This window comes from Lathamus discolor, chromosome 4, assembly GCF_037157495.1.
Source record: "Lathamus discolor isolate bLatDis1 chromosome 4, bLatDis1.hap1, whole genome shotgun sequence".
Classification (NCBI taxonomy): domain Eukaryota; kingdom Metazoa; phylum Chordata; class Aves; order Psittaciformes; family Psittacidae; genus Lathamus; species Lathamus discolor.
This window is the reverse complement of record NC_088887.1, coordinates 42,316,138-42,332,346: the sequence shown is the minus strand read 5'-3', so window position 1 is coordinate 42,332,346 and position 16,209 is coordinate 42,316,138. Positions and strand designations below refer to the sequence as shown.

Sequence of the window (16,209 nt, the reverse complement as noted above, 5' to 3'; positions counted from 1 at the left end):
TGACTTGAATATGCATTCCTCATACAGCACATTAGCAGCAGTGATTGCTGAGCTGATGTACTTGCTGCCCTCTGGAGCTCCAGTAGACACCCAAGTCTTTCAGATTTTTATTCCTTACACTGAATGTAAATTACCAACATTGATGCATTAAAGATTTTCAGTTTCTGTCAGTACTGCAAACCAGCTTCACTTCTCCAGAAGCTAATTGTATTCACCGAATAGGTAGAGGTTGAAGTGAATCTCAATTTGCTACTTGTTTAAATTGATCAGTTTCAATAAACTGTACCAAGTGCTTGGGAATCTACCCAGCAGTTAATTTTGTTGAGTTCATTTACTTAATCACTGAAAGAGCTGTTAATGGTCATTAAAGTTGTTCTGTGTTTCAGGGACACCCAGCCTAAACAAAAGTAATCCACAATGTATGCACTGGGTTGTGTCAAATGTATACACCTATTTTCTTCTCTTTTTAAGCACTCTTTGCCTCCAGCCTTACTAATCAAAACTGCTGTCAAACAGTGAACTGGATTGAGCTGCAGGCTCTGATTAATTAGGTTTGGTTTCTTGGGTCAGAGTTCCTGATGTTTTATGCTACCACTACATCTTTGGTGACAGGACCTTCTTTTTTACTGAAATACTAATAGAAGTTATTTTACAGTTCAAGGCAATAATCTGTGGGGAGAGGCCACTGTAACATATTAAAATAAATTAAAATAAGCAAGCACTTGCAAAATCTGTCACTGATAAGGGAGAAGAGCAGCAGCAGAATTAGAGGTCCTTATATAAGGGAAAGACTTCCATAATAAGATCACTAGGGAATGACCCATTTCTGCCTCCCATCTAAAAATGCACAAGCATTCAAAATAGAAAATGCTCAAAACAACAAGCTGAAGAGCATTAGAACATTTTGTATCCTTCTACTGGATTTACAAAAAGGGTTCATTAATATAGCAGCTCAGTGGAGGAAAAAAATCAGGTTATTCTACTTGTTTTACAGAGGAGGAAACTGAGGCCCAGAGGGCTTGTGACTCATGGAGGATTTTGCCAGACACCTTCTTTTTCAGGAGCTGAGATCCTCTCTTTTCCAGAAGCAGCCCCCATCTTAAATGATCATGCTTACTTGCATGAGTTGTATGAATTTTATAATGGCCATATAAAATGATGCAGAAATAGTTTAATTATAATCGTTTAAATAAATGCAATTGAATGTTTTCTTTCTCAGTATCAGGAATTCTTACCTTCGCTGCTGTCATTTTTTGTTATCTCAAATCATTCCAATCCCTTTGCAATATTGCTCTACCAGGTGTTACACCCTTGCTTCTATCTCCTTTCCCATCTCAAACATTGGTCACCTGGGAACATCAATACTTTAATCACGCATTTTAAGCAACAAAAAAGTGACCTCTAAAGGATACTGTTCTGGGATTCAGAAGGAGAAAAACCAATATCCATTCAGTTTATCCTTCTGAACAAAGGTCATTGTTAAAAAAAAGGTAAGGCATGGATTCTCCTTAGATGATCAATGGAAAGACTGATAGCTTTGATGCTTAATCACAATAATATAGCAATAAAAATACTACTTTCAGATTCTTAACGCTTCTACTTGTATTCAGTGTGCTAGCAACGTGGTTATAACCCATTGTGAAAATAAAGTTACTGCAGTTGGACTTTTTTACTTTGTCTCTTTCACTTGCACTCTTGAAAAAGCAAGAAGACAGAAAATGCCCCACAGAAGACCAAGCCACAGCTTCTGCAGAAATAAATTGCAGACATACAGTGACATCCTTTCCTTTGGCTTAGTTTGTTGCTGACAGATACAAAATGCTGAACTCTAGTATCATCTCCTAACTGTATCTCCTGCAGTGCAACAGCAGAGTGCCCATGTTATTCATAATTTTCACCATGTTCGGTCATATGGGAGAACATGTAGAGAAACAAACATCAAAATATCACAGGCTCTTTTTTTGTGCGTGTGCTATATTGTACTCAGAGAGGATTTGAAACACTCTAAAAGTGAGGTCCAATTAAAATTTTCAATTGAAAATCTCTTTTAAAATGCAATGCTTCATTTCTTCCCTGATCGGAGAACAAGCCCTTCAGGATGTCAAATCCCATCACAGTTCCTCTTTCCTTTCCAAGCCTTAGATACATCAGTTTTTCTCAGGCTAACATACACATTTCTGTGGGAGGCATGGGTAAATTGAGAGAAAAATTTGAAAACAAAGTATTTAACTGTTATAGCTAACATAATTTATTACTTTCTCTGAGGATATTGTAGATTAAGCAAGTGATCACCCCTGCTTATTCCTCATTTCTCTAGCTTGTAGCTTTGAATTCCCCATCTTCTTTCTCATCGCAGGGACTAGACTCTCCTTCTGCTTGTCTCTCACTCCTGCAGACACTTTAGCTCAGTTTTGCTTTTAGTGTCTCCTAGGAATGGGCATTGCAGCCCCCTTTTTTCTTTTCATGGCGAATTCCCTGCCTTTCCTACTAAATTAGAATATGATCAAATTCAGCTCAAATTTTATTGCTTTTCCTCCCACTCTGTGTCCATGCTTTCCAGCCTCCTGGGAGCTGACTCCATACTGGGGGACTGTATGACAGACACCCTGTCATGCCCTTCCATGTGGAGGAATACAAAATACTGTGCTGGTGTTTAATCAGGGGACCTCACTGTGAATGTCTGATGGATTCCCTGGGAGCTGGAGCACAGAGGCAAAAGGAACACTCCAACCCTTGGCAAAGCTGTAGCTTTCTCATCTGCAGGTGTTTGCCATGGCTTTGCATCTCAGAGATGTAACTCACACCTACCAGTTTGGTAGGATGAAATTCCCAAATCTGTTTAAGTGGAGAATCTTAGTTCAAAATCTCTCCATAGACACAATGAAGATGATACCTTGAAGTGGTATGCAACCAAAGAAATATCCAGTATTATTCTGAAAAACAATAAAATTTTCAGAGTTAGACACTTAAATGGGAACTTCTGGTCACTGCTAGACATCAGGCAACCTTTTTAGTTTTGCAGCTCTAAACTTAAAAGGTTGTTTTAAAACACCTTGTCCATAAAGTGCACCTTAACGACTAACACACTATTAGTGAAAACTATTTTTAGAATAGATATTTTCTTCTATTTTGCTGTACACTCAGCTCCAGAACAAGGATGTTATATGACGTTCATCCTTTGAGGAGTGTTTTAGCCTTTAGTTTTAGTGTCTTAGTTTATGTATTTTTATTTTCCAAGGATCTTCTTTTGCTGCCTTTTCCAGTTTTTAAATTACTTCATGAACAAGTGAACATACTTTAACTAACAGAGAAGAGTAAAAATGCAGGTAAACATTTACAAGCAACTGTGATCAACACATGCTCTGACTTCTTTCTACCTTGCACTCTGTGATATTACCACAGTACAGAAATCTACTTTTTGGCTACATACAAATGGACTTCCAGGCCACCTAAAATCTGTGGAAATTTTCCCAGGATTTTACCTGAAGACTGCTGCTGCTTTATTAAATTGTGCAAGGATCAGACCCCAGGCGTGACAGCCACAGCAGATGCAGTGGGGGTGAAGAAGGGAGTCAGACCACTTCTCTAAGCAGTACCATTTATGATGCCTCCTTATAGTGGACAGGAAGCTGAGAGTCACCAAAACAACTTTTTTCAATTTTTTTTTTTTTTTTTTTTTTTTGCTACTTCAAGACCTGTGAGTTTCCTGTGGATGCGCAGATGTCTGTATGCCAGATGTAAGGTATGCTAAGGATAAATCCACAAGTCTACAGATGACTGGCTGAAACCCTCTGGACATGGTCAGATAGGCAAGATTACTCAAAATTATGAACTTACATATGTGCTTACATTCCCAAGTCCAGTTTCAGAGGAAAGAGCATATGATACAGTTGACAGTAGAAACAGTCTGCAGGCACCAGCTGCTACCATTATGTGAGTACATTAGTAACCATTTAAATGAGTGGAAGTGCTTGTATGAAGGAATTAGTAAGCAAAGGGTGGACACTATGATAAACAAAAACAAAACCAAAAAACATTAAGAGGCTGGCATTAAAATTCGTAAGAATGAAAAAGTAGCAATTAAAAATAAAGTCAGAACAAATATGCTGTAAATAGTTTTCTAAGTAAATTTACATAAATACCCTTTCTTACAACTAGGCTAACAAGAAGCCAAGCTTTAGGGTCAAGAACCAAAGAAAGGAGAGCTTTGCTTAGCAGCTGATATGATGACCTTCACAATGACCTTTGATGCCTTTAGATCCCATCAGCTGTTTCTACAAAGTTGGGGTGGAGATCTACATAGCGTCCTCAATTTTATTCTCAGCTTTCCTTGCCAAGGAAACCTTCCTGAATTGAAGGAAGAGAGCCTTTGTGTAGCTGCGGTGCTGCCAGAAAATGCACCTGGGAGACAGGGCTGGGGAGTTCCTCTGGGTTTCACTTTCAGTCCTGCAGGTTCCTGCTGCTATAATGATTAAAATGTGTCACTGGTGAGCTCTCTGTGTTAAGGAAATTTTGTTTGGATTTAGTACATAGTGGCTGTTTCTTGGCTGGGCTGGTTGCACTTTCTTGAGATGAATTTCTACTGCTTGCTGAGAAGAAAAATCAATGCTCAGATTAGGAGACTGATGAAACAGTTTCTGCCTCAAAGTCTCTGTTGCACCTGTGAGTCCTTAGGTAATCATATTTTTTCCCGTATTATTTATCTGCAAATACTGGCATGGTTCATGAACAGACCTATGGGATATGTACAGTCTTATTAACTGGACAAGACAAGAACAAATAGGATATACTTGTTAGTGGTTTCCTGGGTTTCATCCCAGTAAACCTCTTATAAAGCAAGGAAAGGCAACATTTTGAGATTCTTAATGCTTCAGTGTGACTTAGTTGTTAACTTGCGAATATAACTAACCAATGGTTTAAACGCCACCAAAGCACTTGCATTAATGATTATGCTATGCAGGTATAGCTAAACTGAAATTACTGCTCAAGTTACTGACTTTGCAATTACAGAATCTTCCCTGGGGACCTATAGAGCAAGTTTTTAATAACAGCTTCACCACGGTCTATGTAGTTTTATTGGCTATTGGCAAATTGTGGCAATAAGAAATCCTACTCTATGAATATCAATTTCAAATTCTATTAAAATCACCTTTAGAAAAATGCAGCTTTCATCTTTCTAAATATTACTGGTTACAAAAAGGGTGTTTCCTCTTATTTAATTAGTTTTATTGTTGAAGAACTCCTTCTCTTAACTCTTCTTGTTTATTCTATTTATTTACATCTGAAATATAATTTAAACCATAAAATCTCAATTTATGTCTCAAGTGAATATGGGTTTTTCTGGATTCTGTCCATGAAACTTACTAATTCAAATAAAAACTTCTGTATTTTCTCTTGTCCTATTTTATACCATCTAAAGTACATGTGTAGCATATATATGTGTATATATATATATATATAAAAAAACCCCAAACAATAACACAAGAAAATCTTTAGATTTCAAACTGAAAGATAGTTATAGGTTACAAAGTCCAGATGTAAAGTAGGAAAAAAAAAAACCCAACAAAAAAACTACCATATATAAATCAATGAAAACTGAGGTATTTCCTGTTATTTAACCAGAAGCTCTGTCAAATGGTTCTAAATTGTGAATATTTTTTTTATTGAAGTCCAAAGCACCTGTATATTTCCAAGGTAGGTGAGATGAACGCAGCATATTGGCATCTGATTTCAAAAATCTTGGTTTGAAAGTCTGTTCCAAGCCATTTGTCCCTTGAGGGTTTTTATATATACATTTTTATGATGATATACTTAACTTTTCACTGATTTTGCCTAGATCAAGGCAAAACTCAGCTCCAGTTTTCAAAATACTTAACCCAGTGCTAAGATACAGGCACTGTCACTGGTATCAAGAGAACTAAGGAATACACATAAAATTGAGCATGTATTTTATACAGGTAACTAGTTGCTTTGCTGAATTAAGACCACAATAAGAGCATCAATTCTTGACATTTCTTCAGAGTTTACATGACACTTTCCATCAGCACCACTTCCTAGTTTCTCCTTTTTTAAATAGTAGCTAGTTTCTTCTAGTCTTTCATAGGTAACTGTTATGCTATGTTTCTGCTAGGTAGTTAACATTCAGTCCTTCAATATCTATTAACAATACATTTTTTCTTAGTTTGGTGTTTGACCTGCAAATAATTCATAGCAACCGAGAGAATTTTTTAATCACCATCTTTTAACTTTTAGTAAGGTTTTTTAGTAGTCTGAAACTCTGTCGTGATTTAAGCCCAGCCTGTCACTCAGAAACCACACAGCTGTTCGCTCCTCCTCCCACTTCCTCCTCGCGCTTCCGGAGAGATGGGGAGGAGAATCAAAAGAATGTAACTCACATGGGTTGAGATAAGAACAGTCCAGTAACTAAGGTATAACACAAACCACTACTGCTACCACCAATGATAATAATGATAAGGGAAATAACAAGGGAAGAGAATACAACCGCTCACTACCCACTGACTGATACCCAGCCTGACCAAGCAGTGATCTAGCCCTTCTGGGTGACTGCCACCAGTTTATATAGTGGGCATGACATGCTGTAGTATGGAATACCTCTTTGGTTAGTTTGGGTCAGGTGTCCTGTCTCTGCTTCCTCCTGGCTTCCCCTCCTTCCTGGCAGAGCATGAGGCTCAGAAAGTCCTCGGTCAGACTAAACATTACTAAGCAGCAACTAAAAACATCAGTGTTATCAGCACTGTTCCCAGGCTGAAAGTCAAAAACACAGCACTGCACCAGCTACTAAGAAGGAGAAAAAACTGGCTGCTACTGCTAAACCCAGGACAAATTCTTATAAAGACTTCTCAGTTTTCATATCTATCAATATCAACTAAGAAGTTTAATGATTTATTGATCTCTTTTATTAAATGTAGAATGTCTTCAGTAGTAGTAATAAATTTAAACTTCCACGTTAAAGAGAATGACTGAGAATGTTTGAGATACACTTTTCATTTAGTTAAGAATACAAAATTAGACTAAATAGAAGGGGAAAAATTAACTTTAAAATAGGTTATTAATTTTAAACAAGTAGTATTTTATCTTATCTGTCTGTCAGTGACAAATTTTAGCTGTAATTATAGAAAACCAGGGCAAATATAGCTTATGGAAATATTTGTTTCACACTTGAAATCATCTCACTGTTTTTTTGTTTGTAGGTTTTGGTTTTGTTTTTTTTTGGCTAAATTTTTATCTGCTGGGTTTCACTCCTTATTTTCAAGAAATGTCAAAAGCAGTATTGATATTTTGGATTTTTCATAAATGTCCGTATAAAATCAACTTTCAAATTGGTATTTCTTTATTCAGTATGGCTTAATGTGGAGGGAAAAAAGGAGAAAACAGAAATGCATGTTGATTGCTTTAATGTCTTTATAAATGTGCTAGTAAGGACAAAGCACCTTTTTTTTTTTTTTTCTGGTCTATGGTGTACAAGAATACTCTAGATCCTCTTTAGAACTGATTACATTCTTTTAATTTCTTCTCCAGTATTGCATTTACAAAGCCTTTCACCAATCCACCATTACCCACTCTTCACATGGATATGAATTGTCATTAGGAATGTGATACTTAAGTGCTTTGCCTTAGAAATAGCTATTATTGGCAGTTCTTAATTTTTATTAACATTAAAAGGGCTTGACATAAAAGAAAATGTTAAGGTGAGCTTCATAAGCAACAGTAAATAGCATGAGGAAAAGTATTAGCACTTTGGAAGACTTGGGATTTGGCCATTTTGCTCAACTAAGTATTTAAAAAACATTTTTCATTACATTAAGGATGATGAACACTATTGCAATGTGTACACTAAATGTGGCTCCACAAATAATAAAACAAATACAGATTATGAAATGCCATAGTCATAATTTTGAAGCCACTACAGTCTCTGGGAGATACTGAAAGCCCAGTACTTTGCAAACTTTCCTGAACACAGCATGCTTTTTTAAAGAGGAAAGTCTTCTCCACTGGCTCGACTCCAACTCCGTGCAGCACTGGGAGGATCTGGCCTGTCTTTTCTTAGGATCCCACTTGAAATTTTGAAACTTTGAGTTAAATCAGCACATTGCTCCTAGTGTCCAGTAATGAATATTTGAATCTTTACTAGGCTGGCATGTGCTCTGGCAAAGGAGGGGAATCAGCTGTCCAGTTCCCTCTTGATCCGGAAATGGAAGATTTGCCAAAGCCAGACCTGTTGCCAGCTTACACCTAGGTGCAGAGCAGCTGTATGTGGTCACTGAACATTTCTAAAGTCACTGCTAATTACTGTGGAGGATTTCAGAATGCACAGAAGCATGGATTCACTCTGGTGTCTAGGCCTTACAGCTTCATTAAAATAAGATTCACTATGAAATATGACTTTGTAGGATTTCTCTTTGCTTTTATCTATTAATCTGTATGGTGCTAAAGCATATCATGCCAGCTGAAATTCAGTTTTTCATCTGTTTAACATAGTGGACTCTATGAAGGTTTTTTAAAATATTTTTATTTTTTCATTCATATATATATAATTCTTCTGTCCCCCATTAGCAAAAATATTTGCAATGTTTAAGGTTTAATAAATCTTCAAAGGCCCAAACTGCTGGCTTTTTGGGGTGCAGCATGCAAGCCATTAGAAAACATGTTCATCTTTAATACAAATTCAAAGTTGAATATATTTGGTGGTCCCAGTAGGATAGGCAATTTTATCTGTATTTCTGTAGGCACCAGCTTACCATTTCTTCGTGTGTAGCTGTTAAAAGAACATGCACACAGATGTGTTCTTAGATGTCTGATGGCAATTTACTTACCCAAAGATTCCATTTGCTTGTGACAAAATGGATGCATATAGAGTTTGGGTTTCATTTTATGCTTACAATAAGCCTTTAAGTGACTGCTGCTGAGCACATCCTTTGAATAACAAGCAGCATTTGTAGCTTCATCTCCTAGAAGTTTGTGTTTCTTCTTCTGGATTAACACTGTAGAAAGTTACAGGGTGTATGTGTCGTAATTTAAACCCAGCCACACAGCTCGTCCACTCACTCCCCCCCCTTTCTCCCTCTTTCTTTCCTTCCCGCCCCACCCCACCCCCGCTCCCGGAGGGATGGGGGGGAGAATTGAGAGAATGTAACTCCCACGGGTTGAGATAAGAACAGCCCAGTAACTAAGGTATAACACAAATCACTGCTGCTACCACCAATGATAATAATGATAAGAGAAAATAACAAGGGAAGAGAATACAGTACCACCCGCTGAAATGAGTCGAACCCCCAGAAGAGAGCCTGTGCCCTGCCGGGTAACTCCCAGTTACCTCCTGGGCATGACGTGCTATGGTATGGAATACCTCTTTGGCTAGCTCGGGTCAGGTGTCCTGTCTCTACTTCCTCTCGGCCTCCCCTCGTCCCTGGCAGAGCATGAGACTCACAAAGTCCTTAGTCAGAGTAAACATTACTTAGCAACAACTAAAAACATCGGTGTTATCAGCTCTGTTGCCAGGCTTAAAGTCAAAACACAGCGTTGCACCAGCTACTAAGAAGGAGAGAAACTGACTGCTACTGCTAAACCCAGGACAGTATGATAACATATTCTATATTTGGATGAGTTCCAAATTGAATGGACAGCATTAAAAAATGCATGTTGAAGTAATGCAGCAGGTGTTTTGGTTAAAACACTGGGCCACTAAATGAAGTGATGTTTCTGTGTGTTACTAATGAAGCTGGGATTTCACCCTCAGTGTTTACCTACCTAAGACTGATCCTAACAATTTTGTCAGACCTGTGGCTGGTATTACTCAGTGTCCTCACTTTCAACTCCATTTAATTGTTAAAATGATACAGCAAAGTTTGTACCTCACAGTCTGTTTTGACCAAAGTCTTTCTGTAACAGTGGTTTTGAAACATTTTTGAACTGAATGCATCCATAACTTGAGCACAGGCTGTATTTGACCCCATTATGATAAGCTAATCCAGAGTTTCCATATGCTGTCATAGTTGTCTGCAGTACAATAACAATTTTTTTTCATCAAATCTGGTTGAATTTGGCCATACAAGGTCTGCTTTAGGTTTTGTTTCCATATTTTCAATTAATGGATACAAAAAAACTTCACAGAAATGGAGGCTGTTGAGTTGAAGAGCTCCATCCTAGTATAGTATAGTACCTGTATAGTAGCTGTGGGCAGCAGAAAACAAACCACATAACAGAAGATGATTATTTGTCCATTTACAAAGAATGGGAAAAGGAAACTTATTGCACCAAAATGTTTCAAAGTATTGCTGTTGCATGATATTCTATGTCACATTCATCTCTGTTCACAAAATTAAAGGGCAGCCATTACATAATACAGCTCTGCAGCATACCTGAAGTCAAAGCAAGATCAACTTGTTCTGATATGTTTCTAAATAAAGAATTCTGAAATGGTTAAGAAAATAAGACTACTTTCAGGTACGAAAGTATACATAGATAAATACTTTCAGTCTCCTTGGGAAAGAAAAAAATTTCAGAAGAAATGATCAACAGCCCTTCATTTGGTTATTACCAGGTATTTTTCTTCCTAAGTGTGGGAGGAAACAGTGAGTAACTATATTCCAGTTTATTGCTAAGGCACAGGAGCTTGAAAAAACCAAATCTTTGAAATGGCATAATCTATATGGAAAGCCAGAGTGCAAGCAATGATCAATCACAGTTTCATTCTGATAACTCTTGGATAGATGGCATAATTGTTTGCTGATGAAGGGAAATAAGGAAATTATCATTTTAAAGAAAAGCTTTGCTTTGAATTTGGAGTTTTGCCTTTTTTTCCTGACATTGAATATTAGATCTGTCCAGGATCTGAACTTATCAAGCAGCCAAAACTGTAATTATCATACTACATAATTATATAATTAGTAATATTAAATCCTTTATGACTTGGTTTATGATTAAGACCAGATCAGAAATTTTCTGGTGATGTCTTCTTTTTCTTGGAAAAGGCAGATGTGCTGACACCAAGTATTTTCGTGGGTAAACTGCATGCACCAGTAAATGGTCAAGAAAACACAAAGCTGTGATGGACTTGCTGCATGCTTGCTGGGAGTCTGGGAACTCCTGGATGCATTGCTTAAAAGAATAGTTACATGGAAAATATCCCGAGAGCAAAGGGGTTGTGAGGAAAACCGAGAGCCTTCTGCTTCCATGTGACATGGCTAAAAGACTGATAAGATGTGAGCCCCAGTTCCCAGAGTTTGATTCAGCCATAAGATCTGGATGTCTGCAGGCTCCTATGTCTCCCTCACAGTCCATCGGGACAGCACATTAAAAAAAAATTAATTATAAAGAGAAATGTTCTTTAGAATGTAGGTATCAGTCCCACCTATTACAAGCAGGAGTAGGTGGGACCATTTAACTGAGAAGAACCTGAGGTAGTCCTTAAAATGTTTCACAGAGCTGTCTATGTAACTCAAATAATTTTAATTAACTAAAAGCAAGCTAATATGTAAATATCATAGAAGTAAAGAAAAGGCGTATTTGATCATCCCCTGTGTATCCCAGGCATTTCACAGTTTCCAAATTGTCTGATTATGCCAGTACGCCATCCCATCAGATAACAAAATTACCATATAAGGTGATTCTGCTTTAAGCTGATCTTTTTACTTTTCATGAAAAAAAAAAAAGTTAAAATGACCCTGACAGATAGGGAGTATAATAACTCAGGGAAACCACTGTGCTAATGCATCTAGCAGTTTCCCAAACCAGACTACCCATCTTGCTGTTTGAATAAATTCATGATTGCCTGAACCCATCTCTGCAGATGTAGCCTAGATCCTAGTCATTCTTTCTCTTCAAATGCTATTAAAACTAGGGAACTAGAGGAGAAATAAATGTGCCATACAATACAGGATAATGCATTGTCTGCGTCAGTGGTATGAAAAATGTGTATGTCAAATAAATATATTAGTGTGATATTTACATAAGCAAGAAAGCAATGGCATAGCATTAATAATTTTCCCTCTAAGTAAGGATTTGTAAACCATCTTAGCAGACAATACCCTGAGCCTTTAAAATAGTTTGAATACTGCATTATTTCTTATTATTTATCCCTTCAAGAAGTGATATATTCTCTTCTTTACTCAAAGATTTTCAACAGAGCAGCACTGCTTTCAAGCACGTAGTATGGTTATGACCATTACTAAGGTGACAGCAGAAAATGGCATTACCTGATCTTCATTTTGTCAGTTGTCATACTTTTCCCATGTATTTCTTGACCTCTCTGTGTGTTAACTCAGTAGCTGGCTTAACAATGTCCTATTGCAGAAACAAAAAACTGCTATGGAATCTCATACTTGATCCATTCAGTGTTATTTAAAGGCATTGTCAAAGGCATTAGATGCTTGTCTGTTGTTAAGGATTGTTTCACACACACTCTGAAGAAAAATAGTGAAAAGAGTGAGCCATAGAAGGCAGTGCTTCTCTTTTTCTTATTTTTCTTTTTTGTTGTTGTTGCTGGTTTTTTGTTTGGTTTTCTGTGGATACAACAATCCAATAAATAGTATCACACAAAAAGCATGCAGGAGAGAGAATGAGCCCACGGTCATTTCATGGGTTTGGAAAGTTTGAAAATAGTAACAGAATAACCAATTCTAATTTTATAATCTTCAAATGTTAATGAGCACAGTATGCATGGTTCCTTAGAAAGAAGAGTGGTCTGACCAAGATTATTATCATTGATTTAATTTATACTCTTTCACCCACCACACACTTGGCAGGCTTTTCTACATAATACAGAATATAAGCAGGTGTGAAATAAGGAAAGGAGTGTCTCAGTAAATAAAGTCAACATCGAATATAATGTTACTTATGACACACAGTATACAGCATACTCAGTCAGGTCTCTTTTGCAAGCAATTTATATTCTCGATAGCTTGTGCATAATGTTGTCAAGAGAGTTAGAAGGATGTTAACATTTCATTACTCTTGCCATTGATTTTTTTTCTGCTTTCTTCACAACACGTCAAAACATGACCTCTTATTTCATTCCACTGAATTAGTTCCAGAGCACTTGGCATTATTGACCCCCTAATGAAAATTAATGATGGCTCTTTTGATTCAGTCTTTTAAGTAGGCACACCAAACACATTTAAGAAACAGGCACATTTATTTCTCATATTGAAATAACACACTGTTAAGTAACAAAACGTACATTAATGCAACATTAAATTTGCAAATTTAAGCACACAGAATTCGAGAGATTAAAACTGCATTATCAGCAGCTGATGCAGCAAAGGTTTATGCTTGGCAATAATTTCAGACTGGGAAAGCCAATGAGTTTTACAAGTAAAGCTACACATACACTTAGAACATTTCAGCCTCAGCCCCTAAACCTATAATAAAAATCTGGCAAGACTGAAATGGTTTTACTATGCAGCAGAGACAACTGCACATTAGCTTAGGTATTGCCATGCTTTTCTTTTCCCTTTTAAAGCTAGAGAAGGATTGAAATTATTTTCAGTGACTTTTTTCCTTTATGCTCACAAGGTGTCACAGTAGAGTGGATTTCCTCCATACAGAGCCTTACACAAACGTTTATACATAAACTGGCTTCGGTCTATGGATATGGATGCCTTCTCCCTTGCATCTGTGTAAATAAGGATTACCTCTACCAGGGGGAACAGGAAAGGTGAATGGATTCATACTGTGTGAAAGCTTGCCATTTTATCTAAACAGTTTACTATTCCTGGGAAATTCTTCTAGAAATAATTCCTGGGGAATTGCCTAGGAAATCTGCAAAAATAATGAATAAGCTAACTTACTTTCTTCCACTCTTTCCTTAGACAACAAAGACTACGATGCATATCTATCTTACACCAAAGTGGATCCTGACCAGTGGAATCAAGAAACTGGAGAAGAAGAAAGATTTGCTCTTGAAATCTTACCAGACATGCTTGAAAAGCATTATGGATATAAGTTGTTCATACCAGACAGAGATTTGATTCCCACAGGAAGTAAGTAATGTCTTTACTCTTGTGTGTTCCCTAAACAGCAAATGCAGTGATTGCAGTGGTTGGTTTAGTATCATTTCTATACATACTGCTTCAGAATGTCATCTTTCCTCCCTTATGTTACAGAATGGTGAAAATAAGCTACCAAGCATACTTAATGTGTATTTCCCAGATAAGAAGATTGTGGTTTTGTATTACAGTGATTGAAGGTGAGATAGTGCAGAAAGGCCATGCATAATTAAATTAATGAAATGAACTTTTTCACAAATTTTTTGAGACCTTGCATATCTAGGGATGAATACAGAGGACTTACCTGGAAAGATTTCCATGGTTCCAAGTATTTGTTACGGAAATTCAGACAGGAAGGAAAAAGTTATGTTTGGACTAAAATAAGGGTTAAATATTACATCTGCAGCAGAGCAAAGCAGTGAATTTTGTTAGTGTCCAATGCAGATAAATGTGTAGTTGAGGTACTGGAACATTCTCAGAGACTGAAAATCAGAATTCATTCCAGCTGCTTCAAGTAAATCTTTTTTTTTTTTATATGTTTCTTTCACATGTTAGAATATACATACAGTATTTTTTTTGTATATTTTTTTTTTGTATATTGTATATTTGATTTGAGACTGAGCCCCTCAAGCACATAGTTGCTGCTCTCTTGGCTACCTGGGTGACTTTGCCTTTTTAAAGGAAAGGATGATGGTGGACACGTTTGTTCTAATAAAGACATAGTTACTGATACGAAACCATGGCTCATGAGCAAGCACTCATAGCACACAGTGCATGCAGGAATAGATGTTTCACAGGATCGCGGAATAGTTGAGATAGGAAGGGACCTCTCAAGGTCATCTTCTCTAGCCCTGTACTCAAGCTGAGCCTCCAGAGCAGGTTGCCCAGGACCATGGCCTGCCAAGCCAGCCTGGTAAATCTGAGTACTTCAGCTCTTCTGGGAGCAGGGATTTGCCTCTGTTGATTCTCCCAAGCCTATGGGAGCAGTGTTTTCTAGATTGTTTTTTCAGCAATTGTCTTATTTTGTAGCCTACATTGAAGACGTGGCAAGATGTGTAGACCAAAGCAAGCGACTGATCATCGTTATGACTCCAAATTATGTGGTAAGAAGAGGCTGGAGCATCTTTGAACTGGAAACAAGGCTTCGAAATATGCTAGTCACGGGCGAAATCAAAGTGATACTGATTGAATGCAGTGAACTGCGAGGAGTTATGAACTACCAGGAGGTTGAGGCCCTAAAACATACCATCAAGCTCCTCACTGTCATTAAATGGCATGGACCAAAATGTAACAAGTTGAATTCCAAGTTCTGGAAACGTTTACAGTACGAAATGCCTTTTAAGAGGATTGAACCCATCACACACGAGCAGGTTTTAGATGTCAGTGAGCAGGGGCCCTTTGGGGAACTGCAGACAGTCTCTGCAATTTCCATGGCTGCTGCCACCTCCACTGCTCTTGCCACTGCCCATCCAGACCTGCGCTCCACCTTTCATAACACATATCATTCACAGATGCGCCAGAAACACTATTATCGAAGCTACGAATACGATGTACCTCCTACCGGCACCCTGCCGCTTACCTCAATAGGTAACCAGCATACCTACTGCAACATCCCTATGACACTTATAAACGGGCAGCGGCAGCAGACAAAAACTAACAGGGAGCAGAATCCAGAAGAGGCTCACACAAACAGTGCGATACTGCCCCTCTTGCCACGGGAGACCAGTATATCAAGTGTCATTTGGTGACCGAAATGCAAGGGGCTGTCAACCACCTTGAGTAGGAGCTGAGTCTGCAGTCCGGTGCCTGGAACTACATCCTCAACTGCTGCTGTTAAACATGCATTACAATCAATAACATACGAGGAAAAACAGGGTCTTGTACATATGGTTTTTGCAATTTCTTTGTAGCATCAGTCTTCCTGTTTTACCCATGTCTCTTTCCATTCACATTTTCAACTTTGTTTTATATGTCATTGGAATTTGTATATTTACATTTTTTTAAATGAAAAGACTGGTGTATAGATAGGAAACTTTTTTGCTTCATTAGTATAGTTTTAGACTTCCTGTTTGTTTGTTTTTAACCTCTCTTGGGAATGCTTGGACAAAGCTATGTTGATATCAGAAGCACCATCCGTTTTGTTGGCCTACCTAGCCTGATTTCTGAAGGCCATGCCTGCTGCAGTTCACCTCTTTCAGAGAAT

At 37.7% G+C, this 16,209-nt stretch overlaps 1 protein-coding gene across 1 annotated transcript in view; it reads left to right on the top strand.

The window, feature by feature from the left end:
* Window positions 1-15,754, top strand: part of IL1RAPL1 (interleukin 1 receptor accessory protein like 1) — a 737,773-nt gene extending 722,019 nt beyond the window's left edge. The window contains exons 10-11 of the mRNA XM_065675722.1: window positions 13,830-14,000; window positions 15,036-15,754. Coding sequence (XP_065531794.1) covers window positions 13,830-14,000; window positions 15,036-15,754 — 890 coding nt within the window. The remainder of the gene's footprint in view (window positions 1-13,829; window positions 14,001-15,035) is intronic.
* Window positions 15,755-16,209: the final 455 nt, after the last annotated feature.